General features: G+C 36.1%; 1 protein-coding gene across 1 annotated transcript; it reads right to left on the bottom strand.

Annotated features, from left to right (window-relative positions):
• Window positions 1-7,510: 7,510 nt before the first annotated feature.
• On the bottom strand, window positions 7,511-14,592 carry LOC123675809 (phenoloxidase-activating factor 3-like). Its single transcript, XM_045611330.1, has 5 exons — window positions 14,342-14,592; window positions 10,757-10,975; window positions 8,925-9,103; window positions 8,159-8,841; window positions 7,511-7,891 (listed from the first exon to the last, which is right to left on the bottom strand). Exons 2-5 carry the CDS (start codon window positions 10,973-10,975, stop codon window positions 7,695-7,697), a joined length of 1,278 nt encoding a protein of 425 aa, XP_045467286.1. The 5' UTR covers window positions 14,342-14,592; the 3' UTR covers window positions 7,511-7,694.
• Window positions 14,593-15,845: the final 1,253 nt, after the last annotated feature.

The raw sequence follows: 15,845 nt of genomic DNA, 5'->3' as shown, positions 1-15,845 counted from the left end.
TGAATTGTTTCATTATACAACCAAAATACAAATAACTACTTCCCTATCCAAAACATAAATAAATTTCTAACAGAAATAGGGAAAAAGGCTGCATCTAAAAATATATTTTCATCGTATACATTGTTTTCCAATGTTAAGGCAGAAACTCTCGAATCTTGTTAACAAAAATAAACATTAAATTCCGAGGAACCAATAAATCAACCTCATCAATCAAAAAGAGTCAAACTTTCCTCTTAAAATACTTGTTTCTTTTCAATATCAAAATGAAATCTCTTAAAATTTCCATATTATGTTAGCAATAGTTAAAGCACTTTAGTAACAACGGTCGAACCTTTTCCAAAAAAATATTATTTCAATTTCCTTCTACATTTTTTTCGGAGAATAGAATAGGGTAACGTATTATTGACGAGTTGTATTGAACCACCCTGTCTAAAGCAATATTTCATTCTACGTTCTTGAAAAACTGAAGAGCTCAATTTGGGTGGCACTAAGTGAAAAAAACAGCCTAATTTAAGAGCAGAATACTCAATACTACTTTGGATTTGCATTGTGAACGAAGGAACTAATAACATAAAAATAATTCAACTCAAAGTGGACTGAATATAGCGTCGATAAAACGCTGTAGTAAAATGAAAGTAAAGTGTAATAAAAATTTTATTTCGCTATTACAATGAGAAATATTTGTTTCCTGAAAACAGTTCAATAAAGTTTCGTTTTTCGCTTGCAAAAAATAAAAAACTTTTTTCAATACACAGTCAACATCAATTGCTGGGAAAAGTTCTGAAAGGATACCCGGATATCGAAAGGTAAGTATATTTTTTCACGGTTTTCGTATCCCTTTTTCCAATCCGAAGTTGATAAGCCCGTTCAGCCGGAAACCGCTTCACAACAAAGGATGATTCATTGGTCCCCACATGAAAATATCGCAGTCGCTCTAGCTGGAAGCTTACAGAAAGGATTAGTATCGAAATGACGAATACTGTTTGAACTATCGTGTACGACTTTTCATCGTCGTATTAATCAATCCAAAGGGTGTATTAAATCATTTTTATCTCTATCGAAACACCTGCAGTTTGTTGCAGTAGAATTACAGAGTGGTTACAGTCACGCTAGTCCCTTTGATGGGATAGCCAAGCCCTCTTTGTTTAGATTGGAACTGGAATTGAACCCAAAGGCCGAACTATGTGGATCCGACTCGGAAACAATCAAGCGATATTAGTTTATTACTTCCAATAATGGATAAAGCTATTTCAAGTGGAACAAAATAAGTTCCAACTGATTTCTGCGAAAAGTTTTGTTAAATATACTTTTTCTTATAAAGGGTTTTTTTTCGAGGTATAGAACTTGAAGTTGGCATTACTGTTCAAGATGGCAACCGATTTAACAGCTGTCAAGTGATTTATTCTCAGTTTGGTTTGGCAATTCATCATGAATAGACTCACGCCTGAACAACGCTTGCAAATAGTGCAATTTTATTTCGAAAATAATGGTTCTGTGCGGAATACGTATCGCGCACTACGTCCATTTTATTTTGTTTAGCGATGAAACACACTTCTGGTTGAATGGTTACATCAATAAACAAAACTGCCGCATTCGGAGTGAAGCTAATCCTCAAGTGTATGTCGAAACACCGTTACATCCAGAAAAACTGTTTGTTTGGTGCGCTTTATGGGCTGGTGGAATCATTGGTCCGTACTTCTTCAAAAACGATGATGGCCAGAACGTTACAGTCAATGGTGATCGGTAAAGAGCCATGATTTTTCATTCCTGAATTGAACAACCATGATGTCCAGGAACTGTGGTCCCAACAAGACAGCGCAACATGTCACACAGCTCGTGCCACAATCGATTTATTGAAAGACATGTTTGGTGACCGCCTAATTTCACGTTTTGGACCTATGAATTGGCCTCCAAGATCTTGTGATTTAACACCGCTAGACTACTTTCTGTGGAGCTATGTAAAGTCATTGGTCTTTGCGGATAAGCCACAAACCCAAACAAATTGTTTGAAATTTTTTTCTCGAAATCAGTAGTAGATACGACAAAACTACAAGAAACCAGAAAAGGTAGGTACTGTAACAAAATTTCTTGTAAGTTTTTTTTTTAACTACCAGCGGTCCACAAAAAAAAAGTTCTGGAAGGAAGAGGAGGACACTGTTCCAGAAGAAATATCACCCTGTAGATTTTCAGTCTAAATTAGCATATCACATGAAGAAAACTTTAAATTGAAATATCTCTGCAAAATTTAAGTTTATATATTTTCAAGAAAAAATAAACTGTAACACCCTGCATCTTGAAAATAATGTATTTGGCGGTTTATAGGACTTATTCCGAGGAATGACAGACATTAAGTATGATAGTTGAAAGTAATCACTTTTCCCTGCGGCAGATGGAATCGTTCACATTTCCCTGCGGTGGAGGGGAACTAGAACTTTTCGATGATCTTGTCAGTCAAAATATGACGTTGTTATGCCTTGCCTAGCAACCAGTAAGCCACACCTACCGCCTTGCCAACAAAATACAGGAAGCTTGATCATGAATAATCAAGATTTTTCTGAAAACTTCTTTCGATTTTCTGGAGTTTTTAAGATCAAAGTAATTTCCATACACTTGAACGTATATTTCCTTGGTTCACCTACTTGAATAGACATTTATCCATTTAAACCCTCTTGAATTTCAGGCTTAACTTCCATAGCCCCATGGAAAGTTTCAAGGATCAGATAAGTGATAACAATCTGACAATCAGTCTTCCGTAGAACGTTAATTTGACATGGTGCATTCTGCGCCTACTACAATACAAAACATGCCGCGAATATCAGGTCGTCGTATCTGATAAGCAACAAATTGTTTAGAACGAGTGGCACAATAGGGGCAAATCGATAGAACCGCATAAAGCAGAACAGTGTGTTTTGCTATCTCGATTTCAGCAACATATAGGTGGGCACAACCGTGAAAAGGACTCATTATGTGTAACAGAAGCACTGCCTTTTCCCTTGAGGAAACACTCGAACTGCACGAATGAGAGTAATATCAATTGCGAAAATTAAACTTATTGTTCTGCTGTTATTGTTTTCCCGAATATTTGATATGAATTGTGTTCTGCTGATATCATATTCACTGGTAGAATTCAATATATCTCTCCAATGCCATTTGTCTTCATAATAAAATAAATACTGAAATTTCACAAAGAAGGATTCTCCATATTTTGCGCAATTTCGTTACATTTCGTTTTTTTTAAAACGTACAATAACAACGAAATATTTTGAATGCCAAGATCATCGAAAAGTTCTACTTTCCCTCCGCCGAAGGGAAAAGTAAAGCCTAGCACTGATAAGTTTCATCTATTATATTACACTGCGCAAAAAAATTAACGCACATTCTGAAAATCTCAATTTTAATGAAAGTTAACTCTACATTGACTTTATAACTTATTTTTTATGTTCTCTCGGGAAGGTTTTGATCTAAACAAGACACATTAAATGGAAGAAAAATTCAGGATTTCACCGAATCTTATGTGAAAGAAGAGAAATAAACAATTTTCAAAATACTAGAATGCTGATAAGTGATTTAACACTTGGTATTTCCACCCCTTGCGTTAATTACAGCTCGGCAACGATGGTTCATACTCAAAATGAGTGATCTTGAAATGTTCTGATCTATACCCTTCCCAGATTTCTCCGAGTTGGATTCCTAAGTCATTAAGAGTAGTTGGATGATTTCTGAACTTCTCAGCCTTCTATTGAGGTTGTCCGAAACCTGCTCAATCGGATTGAGATCTGGTCTTCTTGCTGGCCATTCCATTCGAGAGACTTCAACCTCTTCAAGGTACTCCTAAACGATGCGTGCACGGTGGGGTCTGGCATTATCGTCCATAAATGAAATTTTCACCAATGTATGGGGCAGATGGTACTACATGCTCTTCAAGAATGTTCCTTATATACCTATCAGCAGTCATAGCTCCATTATCAACGACCTCTAGGTCTGTGCGAGCAGTCAAAGATATTCCACCCCATACCATAATCGATCCTCCCCCGAAACCAATAGTATTCAGGAAATTGCACTGAGCATATATTTCATGTGGACGTCTGTATACAAGTGAACGTCTTTCTCAATGGTAGATGCAGAATCTAGACTCATCTGTGAAGAGAACTCTCAAAAAAAAATTATAACATTCACAAGGCTGCCAATTCTCTTTGAGTCAAGATACAGACTTGAAACCTCAATATGTATCAGATCACAGCTCGATCTATAAAAAACATTTTCATTTGAGGTAGCTGTGACCAATATTTAGGGAATACAACGATTATTTTTTTTTAGATACAATTTCATTTGGTTCTTTCCAAATTTCAAGTTGAAAATCTTATAAAGTGTGAGTGAGGTCTACAAACAATCGGTAAACGGTGTTGCAATAAACGAATCAGCCGAGTTTCACACCGTCCGAAAATTTTTAGATCGAAAAATTTGTCTCAAATTTGCCCATGGAACATAAAATAGCGATTGTTTGAACAACAATGTTTGGATTTACTTTGATGAGCATTCGTAATCTCCCTACGAGGTATTTTCGCTAATTTTTCTTCAGAATTGAGTTTCCTTCAGCGCAACAGTGTATACCTAAAAAATTTCATTCCTAATTTACTTCAGACGAGAGAAGGAGTTGAGCAGTATTCATTTGAAAACGATCCAAAAGTTCATCAATGACTCGCAGATAATCTTTAAAGCGGCCTTCCTGATGAATCTTCCCAGAGATGATTGATGATGGAAAGAACATAATAACCCGCGGAATTAAAGCGCAGGCACGCCCGATGCTTTCCATCGAAATTGCTTCCGGTATTATTAGTGGCCTAATCGATATCGCATAGGGTCTGATAAAGGCCATTCATTAATCAATTCCCTCCCATAACTTCACACCAGCCTTTCCTACAGAGATGAGATACGGCAAATGACCACGGGGTTCAACACAATGAAAGACGATAAGATCTTTAATGAACGCTAATTTTTTTTTACTACATCCTTACGTCACCTCAGGTATAATAGGATACTATTCAATTTATGGAATTAAGGTGCTTACTCACGTACCGACCTGATAGTGGAAATCACGAATGCATACGTTACGTTACGATTAAATCGGATGACTCAAATCATCCATGGGTAGGTTCATAGGCGTACAACTTTGCTTCCGCCGTTTTTTTTTCGAAATTTGAGGCTTTTTTGTTTAAAACTTGTTATAAAGGGTGTTTAGAGCTATAGAACTTTAAATTGCAATAAAACAACGATGGATCATTCGATTGACATGAATTTTATTCATCCGCAAGATAATCTTGTGGCATTACATTTCAAATATGATTTCTGGCATATGACCGCCACGGCTGGCTCGGATGTAGTCCAATCTGGACGTCCAATTTTCGATGACTTTTTCCAATATTTGTGGCCGTATATCGGCAATAACACGGCGAATGTTGTCTTCCAAATGGTCAAGGGTTTGTGGCTTATCCGCATAGACCAATGATTTTACATAGCCCCACAGAAAGTAGACTAGCGGTGTTAAATCACAAGATCTTGAAGGCCAATTCACAGGTCCAAAACGTGAAATGAGGCGGTCACCAAACGTGTCTTTCAATAAATAGATTGTTGCACGAACTGTGTGACATGTTGCGCCGTCTTGTTGGAACCACAGCTCTTGGACATCATGAAAAAGTTAGTAATCATGGCTCTATACCGATCACTATTGACTGTAACGTTCTGGCCATCATCCTTTTTGAAGAAGTACGGACCAATGATTCCACTAGCCCATAAAGCGCACCAAACAGTCAGTTTTTCTGGATGTAACGGTGTTTCGACATACACTTGAGGATGAGCTTCACTCCAAATGCGGCAGTTTTGTTTGTTGACGTAGCCATTCAACCAGAAGTGCGCTTCATAGCTAATGGACGTAGTGTGCGATACGTATTCCGCACATAATCATTATTTTCGAAATAAAATTGCACTATTTGCAAGCGTTGTTCAGGCGTGAGTCTATTCATGATGAATTGCCAAACCAAACTGAGAAAAAATCACTTGACAGCTGTCAAATCGGTCGTCATCTTGAACAGTAATGCCAACTTAAAGGTATATACCTCGGAAAAAAACACCCTATACATTCATGATTCAAAGTACTGTCCATCGCTGGTCACTACTTTCTCCCATTTTAGGGCAGCGTACGTAAAATTTCTGTGAACGAGAGCCTACTCAAGGGAAATTTGTAGAGTTCTCATGGAAATATTCCAAAGGCTTATGATTCAAATATATCAACGAATTCATGGAAGGAAGAATAGAACGCATTTCGCATACCTTCGAGAGGCGAACGGTTGTTCTAGCAGCGTTTTATTTTGGGAATCGCATGCATTTAAATTATCCTCAAAAAGTACATTTCGCTGAACGCTGCGAATTTCGTTCCGATTGCCAATATTGCCCACTTTCGATTCCCGGCTTTTTTAATTCAGAAATGGAGCGCGAAATGGCCGAGTTGGCTGAAAGGTTATTTTAATTAATTTTACATTTCCCTTCGATGGTTTTTCCATCATGGTTCTATTAACTCCTTTTCTTGTCTGCATGTTCGATACTATACTTTCGATCGATTCGAAGCGTGTTCTCGAATGGAAACTTTAAACGTTATGAGTTCGAAGTTGATCACAATGCAAAATTTAGTAGTTGTCTGTCTGGAGTGAAAGAAGAGAATTGAAATATAGAAAAACTTCGAGTGTCTAGCGGAAACATGATAGATTCATGTGATGAGATATCGATAGTCGTCAGAACGTTGGATTGAAAAATTCCATTAACCTCAAGAATTATTTATTTCGCTTTCGAGATTTTTAGAGAATTTATTCTTTATATTTCTTTGATGAAATGTAGGTATTAATCCTATTGAATGTCACTTTTTTTTCATTTCACTAAAGATTCATGGGTACGAACTATAAAGAATGTTTCCAAACTTCTTATCGAAATTTCAAAAGCCTTTTTCCAGGTTAAATTGAGACAATTTTTTCCATTAACATGTGTCAGCTTTTTTGCTCCCATTACGAATCAGCTAGATTTAATTAAATTTTCCAACGAAACAATGAGAATAAAAATCAGAGGGCTTTGTAATGCTGTTTTATTTTCGATTTTATTTGTTTTAATTGAATGTAGCTAATTGATAATTGACGCAGGTGCAGAAAAATAACCAGAGATAATCAAGTTTCTGAAGAAAACAAAAAAATTATTTCGTATTTATGCGGCGCATCACAAAGATGTTTTTAGGGCTCCTGTAGAGCCTTACAGTCACTTAACATGCTGGATGAAGTTCTAAAACCTAGCCTCCGTTTCAAAATTGGTTTTAATATCAAAAAAACTGAAAGAGATAAGAAAAATTTCGAAACTAAATATTCCTTCAATATCTTGATACTGAATTTTGAAACTCCCTGTATATTCTAATATTCATTTCGATTGCATTATATCAAAAACCAGGTAGGGGTTTTATATTGAAAATAAAATATCTTGTAGTATTTTTAATACCTATAGAAAAATTATTACAAATTCATATTTATGGTCAAAACTCCACAAGTCTTATAAAACTCATCTTGTATCAAAATGTTTTCATTCAGAATATCTACGACACCTCAATGTACAATTATCTTTCGTCTTAAGGTACTTGATTCTTGGGAATTCTCCAACTTTGTTCACGAAATATTCGACTTGATCCACTTGAGGTATTTCGACACGTCTGCAATCAAAATAGGACTGTTCTGGTCGCATCTAAACTTCTCGTGCAAAGCTCTTCCTACGCTAACCACTCCCCTCAGCTCCCAAGTGTACTCAGAATCTGATTTCACGTCCATCACTCCACTCCCAGAACTTCCTATGCAAATCTCGTGACCTAAAAAATCAGTATTAAAATAGAAATGAGAAGATCCATTACGAAAGATATGCAATTATTGAATTCACAAGAAACATGTGAAAATATCCTTAGGTCGAAGTGTTTTCAATATGACGTCTAGATTTAAAGTCTTCACAATGGATAATACGGTTGAAGTAGCTATATCAAATCCTTGAAATTCTCAAAACTAGCAAAATACATAGCTGCCTATAGCTGTTAACAAATAATGTTCGATGAAAACTTATGAAGCATATAACCTCAAATTACCTTGCACGTAAGTCGCACAGTAGTTGTCATCGTTTATCAAGGGTCCATACGACGGCTCCAAGCTCGAACACTGATTATCAGCCAATGGAACAGCCTTAGCAACCCCCAAATTTAACAAGGTTCCATCTTCCTTAAAACCGTACCCCAAAACGAAAGAACCCTCTGGCAGCTTTCCAGAGCTCGGAAGACATATAGGTTGAACAGCTTCATCCAAACCTGGACCACTCAGTAGCTTCACTATGGCCACGTCGTTCTTCAAACTCTTCTCGTCGAAATCTGGATGAACAATGACAGTCTTCACCTTGTAGATATCGTCTTCGTTTGCCTCTTGGACGTTGAGATTCTTCAGTCTAGCTGAGAGGAGGCTGGCGGTTACAGGGAGGTTAGATTCTTGCCAAGTGACGCAGTGGGCTGAGGTTAGAAGGGTGTCTTCAGAGATGAGGGTAGCTTCGCAAAGTAGAGTTTGGCTTCCGTTGACATCTTTGAAGATGCCGGCTTGCCAAGGCCATTCTCCTGGGAGGACTTTGATGTTGTCGTTTGGTATTAGGGAGTTTAAGAGTAGGGCTTTGCCGCATTTGGTGTTGTTGGAGGTGGAAGTGTTTTGGATGTTAGTAGTGGTGGTTTTTATTGTGGATAGGTATTTTTTGTTGTTGAAGTCTCCGTTGTACAAGGTACTTCCGCTGCTGCAATTAATTCACTTGTATAGCAAGATCGAGTCAAACAGTATCGTGAAATATACTAGGTATGAACTCTGCTGAATACTTACATCTGTTCAGAAGAACATATCAATTTTCCATTTAGTATCACTGATATCAGTTCAGGAAGCTCTCCGTTGATGAGCTTACCACTTACTGTCAGACTCGTGGGAACGGCAGCTTCTAGGTGGAATTTTCTGTTGGCCAGCCTGACTTCCTCAGTTCCATTATATCTCACCTCGAATTCGTCCTTAAAAATATAAAATATTCATCTCAAAGAATCATGATAATTCATGATAAGTATACTAGATTATACTGGGTCTTTAAAAGTAATTATAACATCATATCGGCCTTTGCAATATTCCTTACCCCTACCTAATACTGGCAACTATTCGATATAGTAAAATCGGTAGAAGCAGAAGATAAAGCGAAATATTTGCAACATTCATTTTTCAGAAACTCCCTGTAACTCGAGAACGTATAAATATATCTATGATTTGCTTTTTGATATCTTATTATTTCGAAAAGAGAAAAAGGAGGTCCTTGAAGATATTTTCTCTAAGTTTTATAGTTCTCGAGATGCTTTCAGTGAGCATAGAATTTGGGATACCCTGTACATTATTTGCTGCCTCTAAAATATTAGCGGAAGTACTAATATATATAATATAATATATACTATCATGTTCCCAATAATTCGCGCACAATGTATTTCTTTAATAGGTATACATACATATACAAGGTGTCCCGTAAAGACCACGTCATACCGAGGGAAGATTTCTAACAGAATTGAGAAACTTGATTTTTTCAGAAACGTACCCATTTGGATAAAAACAGCCATATCTTTTTTCTTTGAATAACAAGTGACTTGTGTGATACCTGTCTGAAATCACTATAAAATAGACAATTTATTGGTGTAATGTGCAGCAGTTGTTCGGTACATTTTGGTTCCACTACGATGGGCGAAAATTCATGAACAAAATAATGCACTACCAAAATTTCCAATAAAAATATTTCTCATAGCCCCCCTTGAAAATGTTCGGAGGATGTTTTTGATGTAAACGTTAAAATCATTTGTAAAATTGTACCAACCGCAAGGAAAAAACTATTGAAAGAGGGAAAATTTCATTATTTTCTAAAAAAAAAAATATCTCGAAAACGGTAAGACTTTTATAATGGGAATTTTGTCATAGCAGGTGGGTTATCCTTTGATCTACATTCTCCCTCGGTTTGACGTGGTCTTTATGGGACACCCTGTAGAGTTGAGAATTGTTGATTTGATTCACCATCGACACCCTTGATAATACGATAAAGCTGAAATTACAACCTAAACAATATGTAATTTGATAAATTCGGCCGTTGCCAGGTAACTCGAGTACCGCCCCTCACCCGTCACCCGTTGCCTGGTGACGGGGCGGTACTTGAGTCACCTGGCAACGTCCTCACCTTACATAAATCGCACAAGATTCTCGTTATATCAACATGTTTGTTTGTTTATGTTTTTTTATCTCGACTCTATAGATAGAAATTAATTATATTCAGATTGGCAAAGGAATCTCTATCTAGCAACCATTCTTCAAATCAAGAACGTATTTTCCTTCTAACTTTATTACGCAATAATAAAATTATTGCAACAGCAGCTATTCGTTTTCTGTTTTGTAACCTTTTTAAGAATTCCAGACTGGATAGGTTTCCGCAGATGTGTACTGAAGCTGTGTAACAAAATTCACGATGTCCTTCAGATACTCGATCGTCATATTTCTGTCTTCAAGTCCAGTTCTTCGGTCTAATCGTGTAGTGTGTGGAGCATTTAAAATCGTCAACATCAGGTCAATTCGATAGTTTTAATATTCCGGAACAACCCTCCAAATCGGCAAGTTGTTTGCCTCCCAAAACTCAAACTTACCGAAACCACGACTTCCTCCAACTTGGGTTTGGTGAGCAGTCTGACCCAAACTCCCTCCAAATCCGATTCGGATATCAAAGTCAAGTTGGCCCTCCAAGTCCCCTCTGAAACTTGCTCGTATCGGAATATCTCGGGGCAGGGGGAATCCAAGGGTAAGGGGGTGCTATCGGGGACTATCAAGAGGAGTCCCGACAGGACCAAAGCTATCGCTGCGGGCATCTGGAATATCGAAAATTGTGGGATAAGAGATGAAATGTGTGGTATCCGTCAACGGTCGATGTAGGACCGTAATAATATCTAGGGTCAATATGTGGCGTAGATCTATTGAAACGGGAAATGGCGATAGTGGAAGGAATTTTGATTTCCTTCAATAAAAAAAACCGCATTCTGAAATGGCTTTTCTGTCGAGAAAGTGGGAAAATTTCGTATTGAACTCTTACAAGAATATATTAAACTAAAAAAATATTTTCCATAATATACACTGCGCAAAAAAATTAACGCACATTCTGAAAATCTCAATTTTAATGAAAGTTAACTCTACATTGACTTTATAACTTATTTTTTATGTTCTCTCGGGAAGGTTTTGAACGAAACAAGACACATTAAATGGAAGAAAAATTCAGGATTTCACCGAATCTCATGTGAAAGAAGAGAAATAAACAATTTTCAAAATACTGGAATGCTGATAAGTGATATAATACTTGGTATTTCCACCCCTTACGTTAATTACAGCTCGGCAACGACGGTTCATACTCAAAATGAGTGATCTTAAAATGTTCTGATCTAATCCTTCCTAGATTTCTCTGAGTTGGATTCCTAAGTCATTAAGAGTAGCCAGATGATTTTCTGAATTTCTCAGCCTTCTATTGAGGTTGTCCCAAACCTGCTCAATCGGATTGAGATCTGGATTTCTTGCTGGCCATTCCATTCGAGTGACTTCAACCTCTTCAAGGTACTCCTGAACGAAGTGCGTACGATGGGGTCTGGCATTATCGTCCATAAAAATGAAATTTTCACCAATGTATGGGGCAAATGGCACTACATGCTCTTCAAGAATATATATACCTATCAGCATTCATAGCTCCAAAATCAACGATCACTAGGTCTGTGCGAGCAGTCAAAGATATTCCACCCCATACCATAATCGATCCTCCCCCGAAACCAGTAGTAGAAAGAAACTCTCAAAAAAACGTTCTTGAATGGCAGTTGTTACCCGTGGTCTACCCTGTCCTGGTCTTCGGACATTCATACCTGTCTCCCTGAATCGCTGCAACATTCTGGACACACTTGTATGGAAAACTCCAAACCTTTCTGCAATTCTTGTGTATGTCCATACTTCTTCTCGCAAAACTACCGCTTGGGCAAATTGCGTGTTTCGCGTTGCATAGCGATCGAGTGTAGAGAATCAAACGAAAGAAAAACTATTGATCACCAGAATTGATCGAGAACAACTGATTTCAGAATGGAGCCAATACATTCAAAATCTGATAATCTCATCTTTTTTTATTCCTGCTAGGAAAAAACATCTGTATTGAAGAAAAACGTTGAAAGTGGATAACATATGCATGCATAATTCTGATAAAAATAATTATCATTGAGAACACCTTCAGTTGTAGAATGAATTTGAGATTTCCATAATGTCCGTTAATTTTTTTGCACAGTGTATATTTTTTCTCAATACCAATAGTTTTGGGACTAACAATGCCGAATGAACGAATGAGTTAAACATACGGCGTTTATTTTTTGCTAAATCCCGTATCTACTGCATATAACAGTCAATTAAATAATCGCGTGTTTGTAACGTTCTTAAATTTTTTCTTCCGCTGCTTTGTACCATCCCAATTCTAAACATTCTCCCAAGGAGGATTAACTTCGTTAGTATATCCTCCACGAGTTTCCATAATTTTCCACACGCGATTCATAATTTATTCAGTCCAGACAACAATAAATCTAGTTGAATTCACTGTTCAGTCGTGAGAGTCAACAAACAGATGATACATCCAACTACTCTAATATCAATCAATTAGCTCATTAAAATTTCTGTTGATTCTCACGTGTATCGACCACAAATCTCCATGGCATTGGAAATAAGCTAATGTTTCATCATCAGATCATCGATAACCAATCATCCTAACAGATAATTCATTAAGGAAACGACATTCTATCATTACATTAAGTGGTTTCCTTATGGATACCGCAATAATTGGATTCATGCCGAATTTGATAGAGCATTTTGTTGGGCTGAAATTGAATTAGAATCTATGAGTAAGATGAGGCATTTTTGAGACAGAAGAGAGATATTATTTCATCACGATGCCTGTATTTTTCGAATTTGATGCAGGAAATTGTCTCAAACGATAAGTGTTTTTTGGGTTCACGGTCGACATGATATTATACAAAAGTTGTAATTACCACACTCTATGCCACCTAATTTTAATAAACGTTATACAAATCGTTTCGATAACGATGTTGCCATCTAGAAATTACAGTAATTCACGGAAAATCTTAGAAACTTTAAATTTTAAGATACTACGAAAATGTCAATCAAATGCGTCTCAAACTGATGGCGCCAAGGCAAAATTTTAAACCTACTTTTCTGATTTTCTGATTGCTGAGTACTTATGCATTTCGAAACCTCTCCAATTTCTATTGAATGCAAACCGATTTGAAAACTTCTCGTCATAGAAATGTTGCCTCAAAATTGGAACATGTAGTTGTTGGGAAACCATTGAAACCCAGTTTTAGACGTACCTAATTGAAATTTTCATGGATTTACTACTAAACTATGAGTATACAGGCTGTTCCTGATTTGGAGGTAGAAACGCACATGATATTAAACTCAAATTTGTCATAGTTTTTTTCAATTTAAAGTTTTCGTCATGTGATATGCTAATTTTGAATCCAAATCTACAGGGTGATTTTTTTTTTGGAACAGTGTCCACTTCATTCCTCCAGAAGTAGTTAAGAAAAATGTAATAAACTTTGATGCAATATATAAGTACTACACTTTTTAGTTTCCTGTTGTTTTGTCATATCTACTATCTCGAGAGAAAAAATGTAAACAATCCTCAGGAAAATCTAAATTATTATAAAGATTTATACCATATTTTGTGATTTTTGCTCTTAAGAAGAATCGAAGAAGCATTTTCCAAAAAAAACACCAATTCTGATTCCAGAATATCCTGTATATAAGATATGTTTCATTCTTGATTTGTCATCAATGTGTCGTACCTCATCTTTTGGGAACATTCCCGGTTAAATATTTAAAAATTACATACAACGTGGCGGTATAACTTTCTGTTCAGGGTACAATTGCTTAAAAATAATATTAGCAACTGAATCGGTCCTTTCGAATAAAGCTTAATAAATTTTATATGTATCGTTTACCTAATCAGTCGAATTCTAATTAATTTCTGAAAGGAAATTGAAAGTCGAAATAAAAAACTAAAATTAAAAATTCCTTGGATGACTGTAATCTGTAGAATGAGCTATAATTTATCGGGCAATAAATAAACCAATAAAATTCCAACTCATTTGAAGGAAAAGCAATATATTTCCGAAAAGTTATCAATTTTTCAAACCCACCTTACGCCTGAATATAACACTGCACAAGATCTCACCACAGTTTGAAGTAGCTGGACGTTTTCAAGTTCTCACCTTCGTAGACGAAACGACTGATCAAGAAAAACCTGTCTAGATTGTTGATCTTGTTCAAGGCTCAGCCGCAAATCACGTAATTGGAGGCTTATAAACAAAAACAATACACTACCTTCCGCTTGAAATAAATTAAAGAGCGTCGAGTGTTTACGTTTGTAGCGTCGTTCATAGCAAAACATTCGCAGTCTTCGGTCTTGGGACAATAAGAAAGGATAGCTATATCGATAATCGTCACCTTCTTTCCAAGTGACTCAGTAATCTGGAATAGGTATTCGTGCAAACCGGTGTTAAGCAGTCACGCTAACAAGTTGTCTTAACTTAAGACGACTTCTGAATGGGGACCTGAATGATGACGTCAAGGATGGGCGGGTATGATGAACTTTAGAAGCAAATATTTTCTGGAGATAGGAAAAACCGGCTGACGGAACTGATTAGATTTTGTTTTACCGATGGGTCGAATGAGTGTGTTGTTTTTCGCATCTTACGAAAGAGGGAGTGATTTTGATTCGTTATTTCCAACAAATAAGATTTGGGACATTTGAACTAGTAACAGAATAAATAATGACGTAAATCGATTTCCTCACAAAATTTTCACTGATGTTATGTAAATATTGGACAAAATATTCATATGAAAAGTCCTCCAATAGGTTTTCCAATGAGATATATCATTTTGATTTGAAAAAAAGAGTATATTTGAAGACAAATAAATAGATGTTTATTTCATTGGAGGAAGGTATGCCATTAACGATGGAAAAAGATATCAGCCAAATGATCGCCACGGCTATGGTTGCAGCACAATATTATTTCCATGAAATTTTCCATCGCCAATTCGCACATTTGCGACTGTTTCATCACGAATTTTATGTTTTAAGTCTTCCTTATGTTATATTTGGAAATTTACTTTTTACCGTCATTACTATGCATATATTTTTATATAATTTCGTTTAGACAATTATCAAACTCGATTGTATATCAGTCAATTGAATCAAATAGAATGATTATAGTACTATCAGCAAATTCTTAAATTAGAACTTCTATGATAAAATATATTTAGTCACTTCAATTATTTATTGGATTGTCTCGGTCTCTACTTGATGGAAATTTATTTTAAATCGGAATAAAAATGACAGTTATTACACTTTTCAATTCTAAAAATTATAATTGTTGTTTTGCTACGCAGTAGCTTCTATACGTTCTCAAAAACAACTGTATAGCGAAACATGATAATTTTTAGAACTAAAAAGTAGAAATATATTAACTATCGTTCCATTCAAACATGTATTTTTGTATTTTTATTCTTTGTGGTGAATAAACGTTATTTTAATTTTTTTCTTTCAATTATCCCAATCCAAACTACTCTGGAATGAATATTTTGGTTCTGAGTTAACAAATAACAAGAAGTAGTATAAAACAGTAACAAATTCTACTCAGT

Source organism: Harmonia axyridis, chromosome 3 (genome assembly GCF_914767665.1).
Source record: "Harmonia axyridis chromosome 3, icHarAxyr1.1, whole genome shotgun sequence".
NCBI lineage: Eukaryota > Metazoa > Arthropoda > Insecta > Coleoptera > Coccinellidae > Harmonia > Harmonia axyridis.
The sequence above is the reverse complement of the archived record's forward strand: the minus strand, read 5'-3'. Positions and strand labels throughout refer to the sequence as shown.

What these genes read in the sequence shown, in the direction of transcription:
- LOC123675809 (XM_045611330.1), bottom strand. Translation starts at nt 10,975, where the DNA reads ATGCCCGCAGCGATAGCTTTGGTCCTGTCGGGACTCCTCTTGATAGTC. An exon ending in ATATGTTCTTCTGAACAGAT is followed by an intron (nt 8,842 to 8,924) that starts GTAAGTATTCAG and finishes AATTAATTGCAG; the next exon opens with CAGCGGAAGTACCTTGTACA. An exon ending in CTGTGCGACTTACGTGCAAG is followed by an intron (nt 7,892 to 8,158) that starts GTAATTTGAGGT and finishes CTGATTTTTTAG; the next exon opens with GTCACGAGATTTGCATAGGA.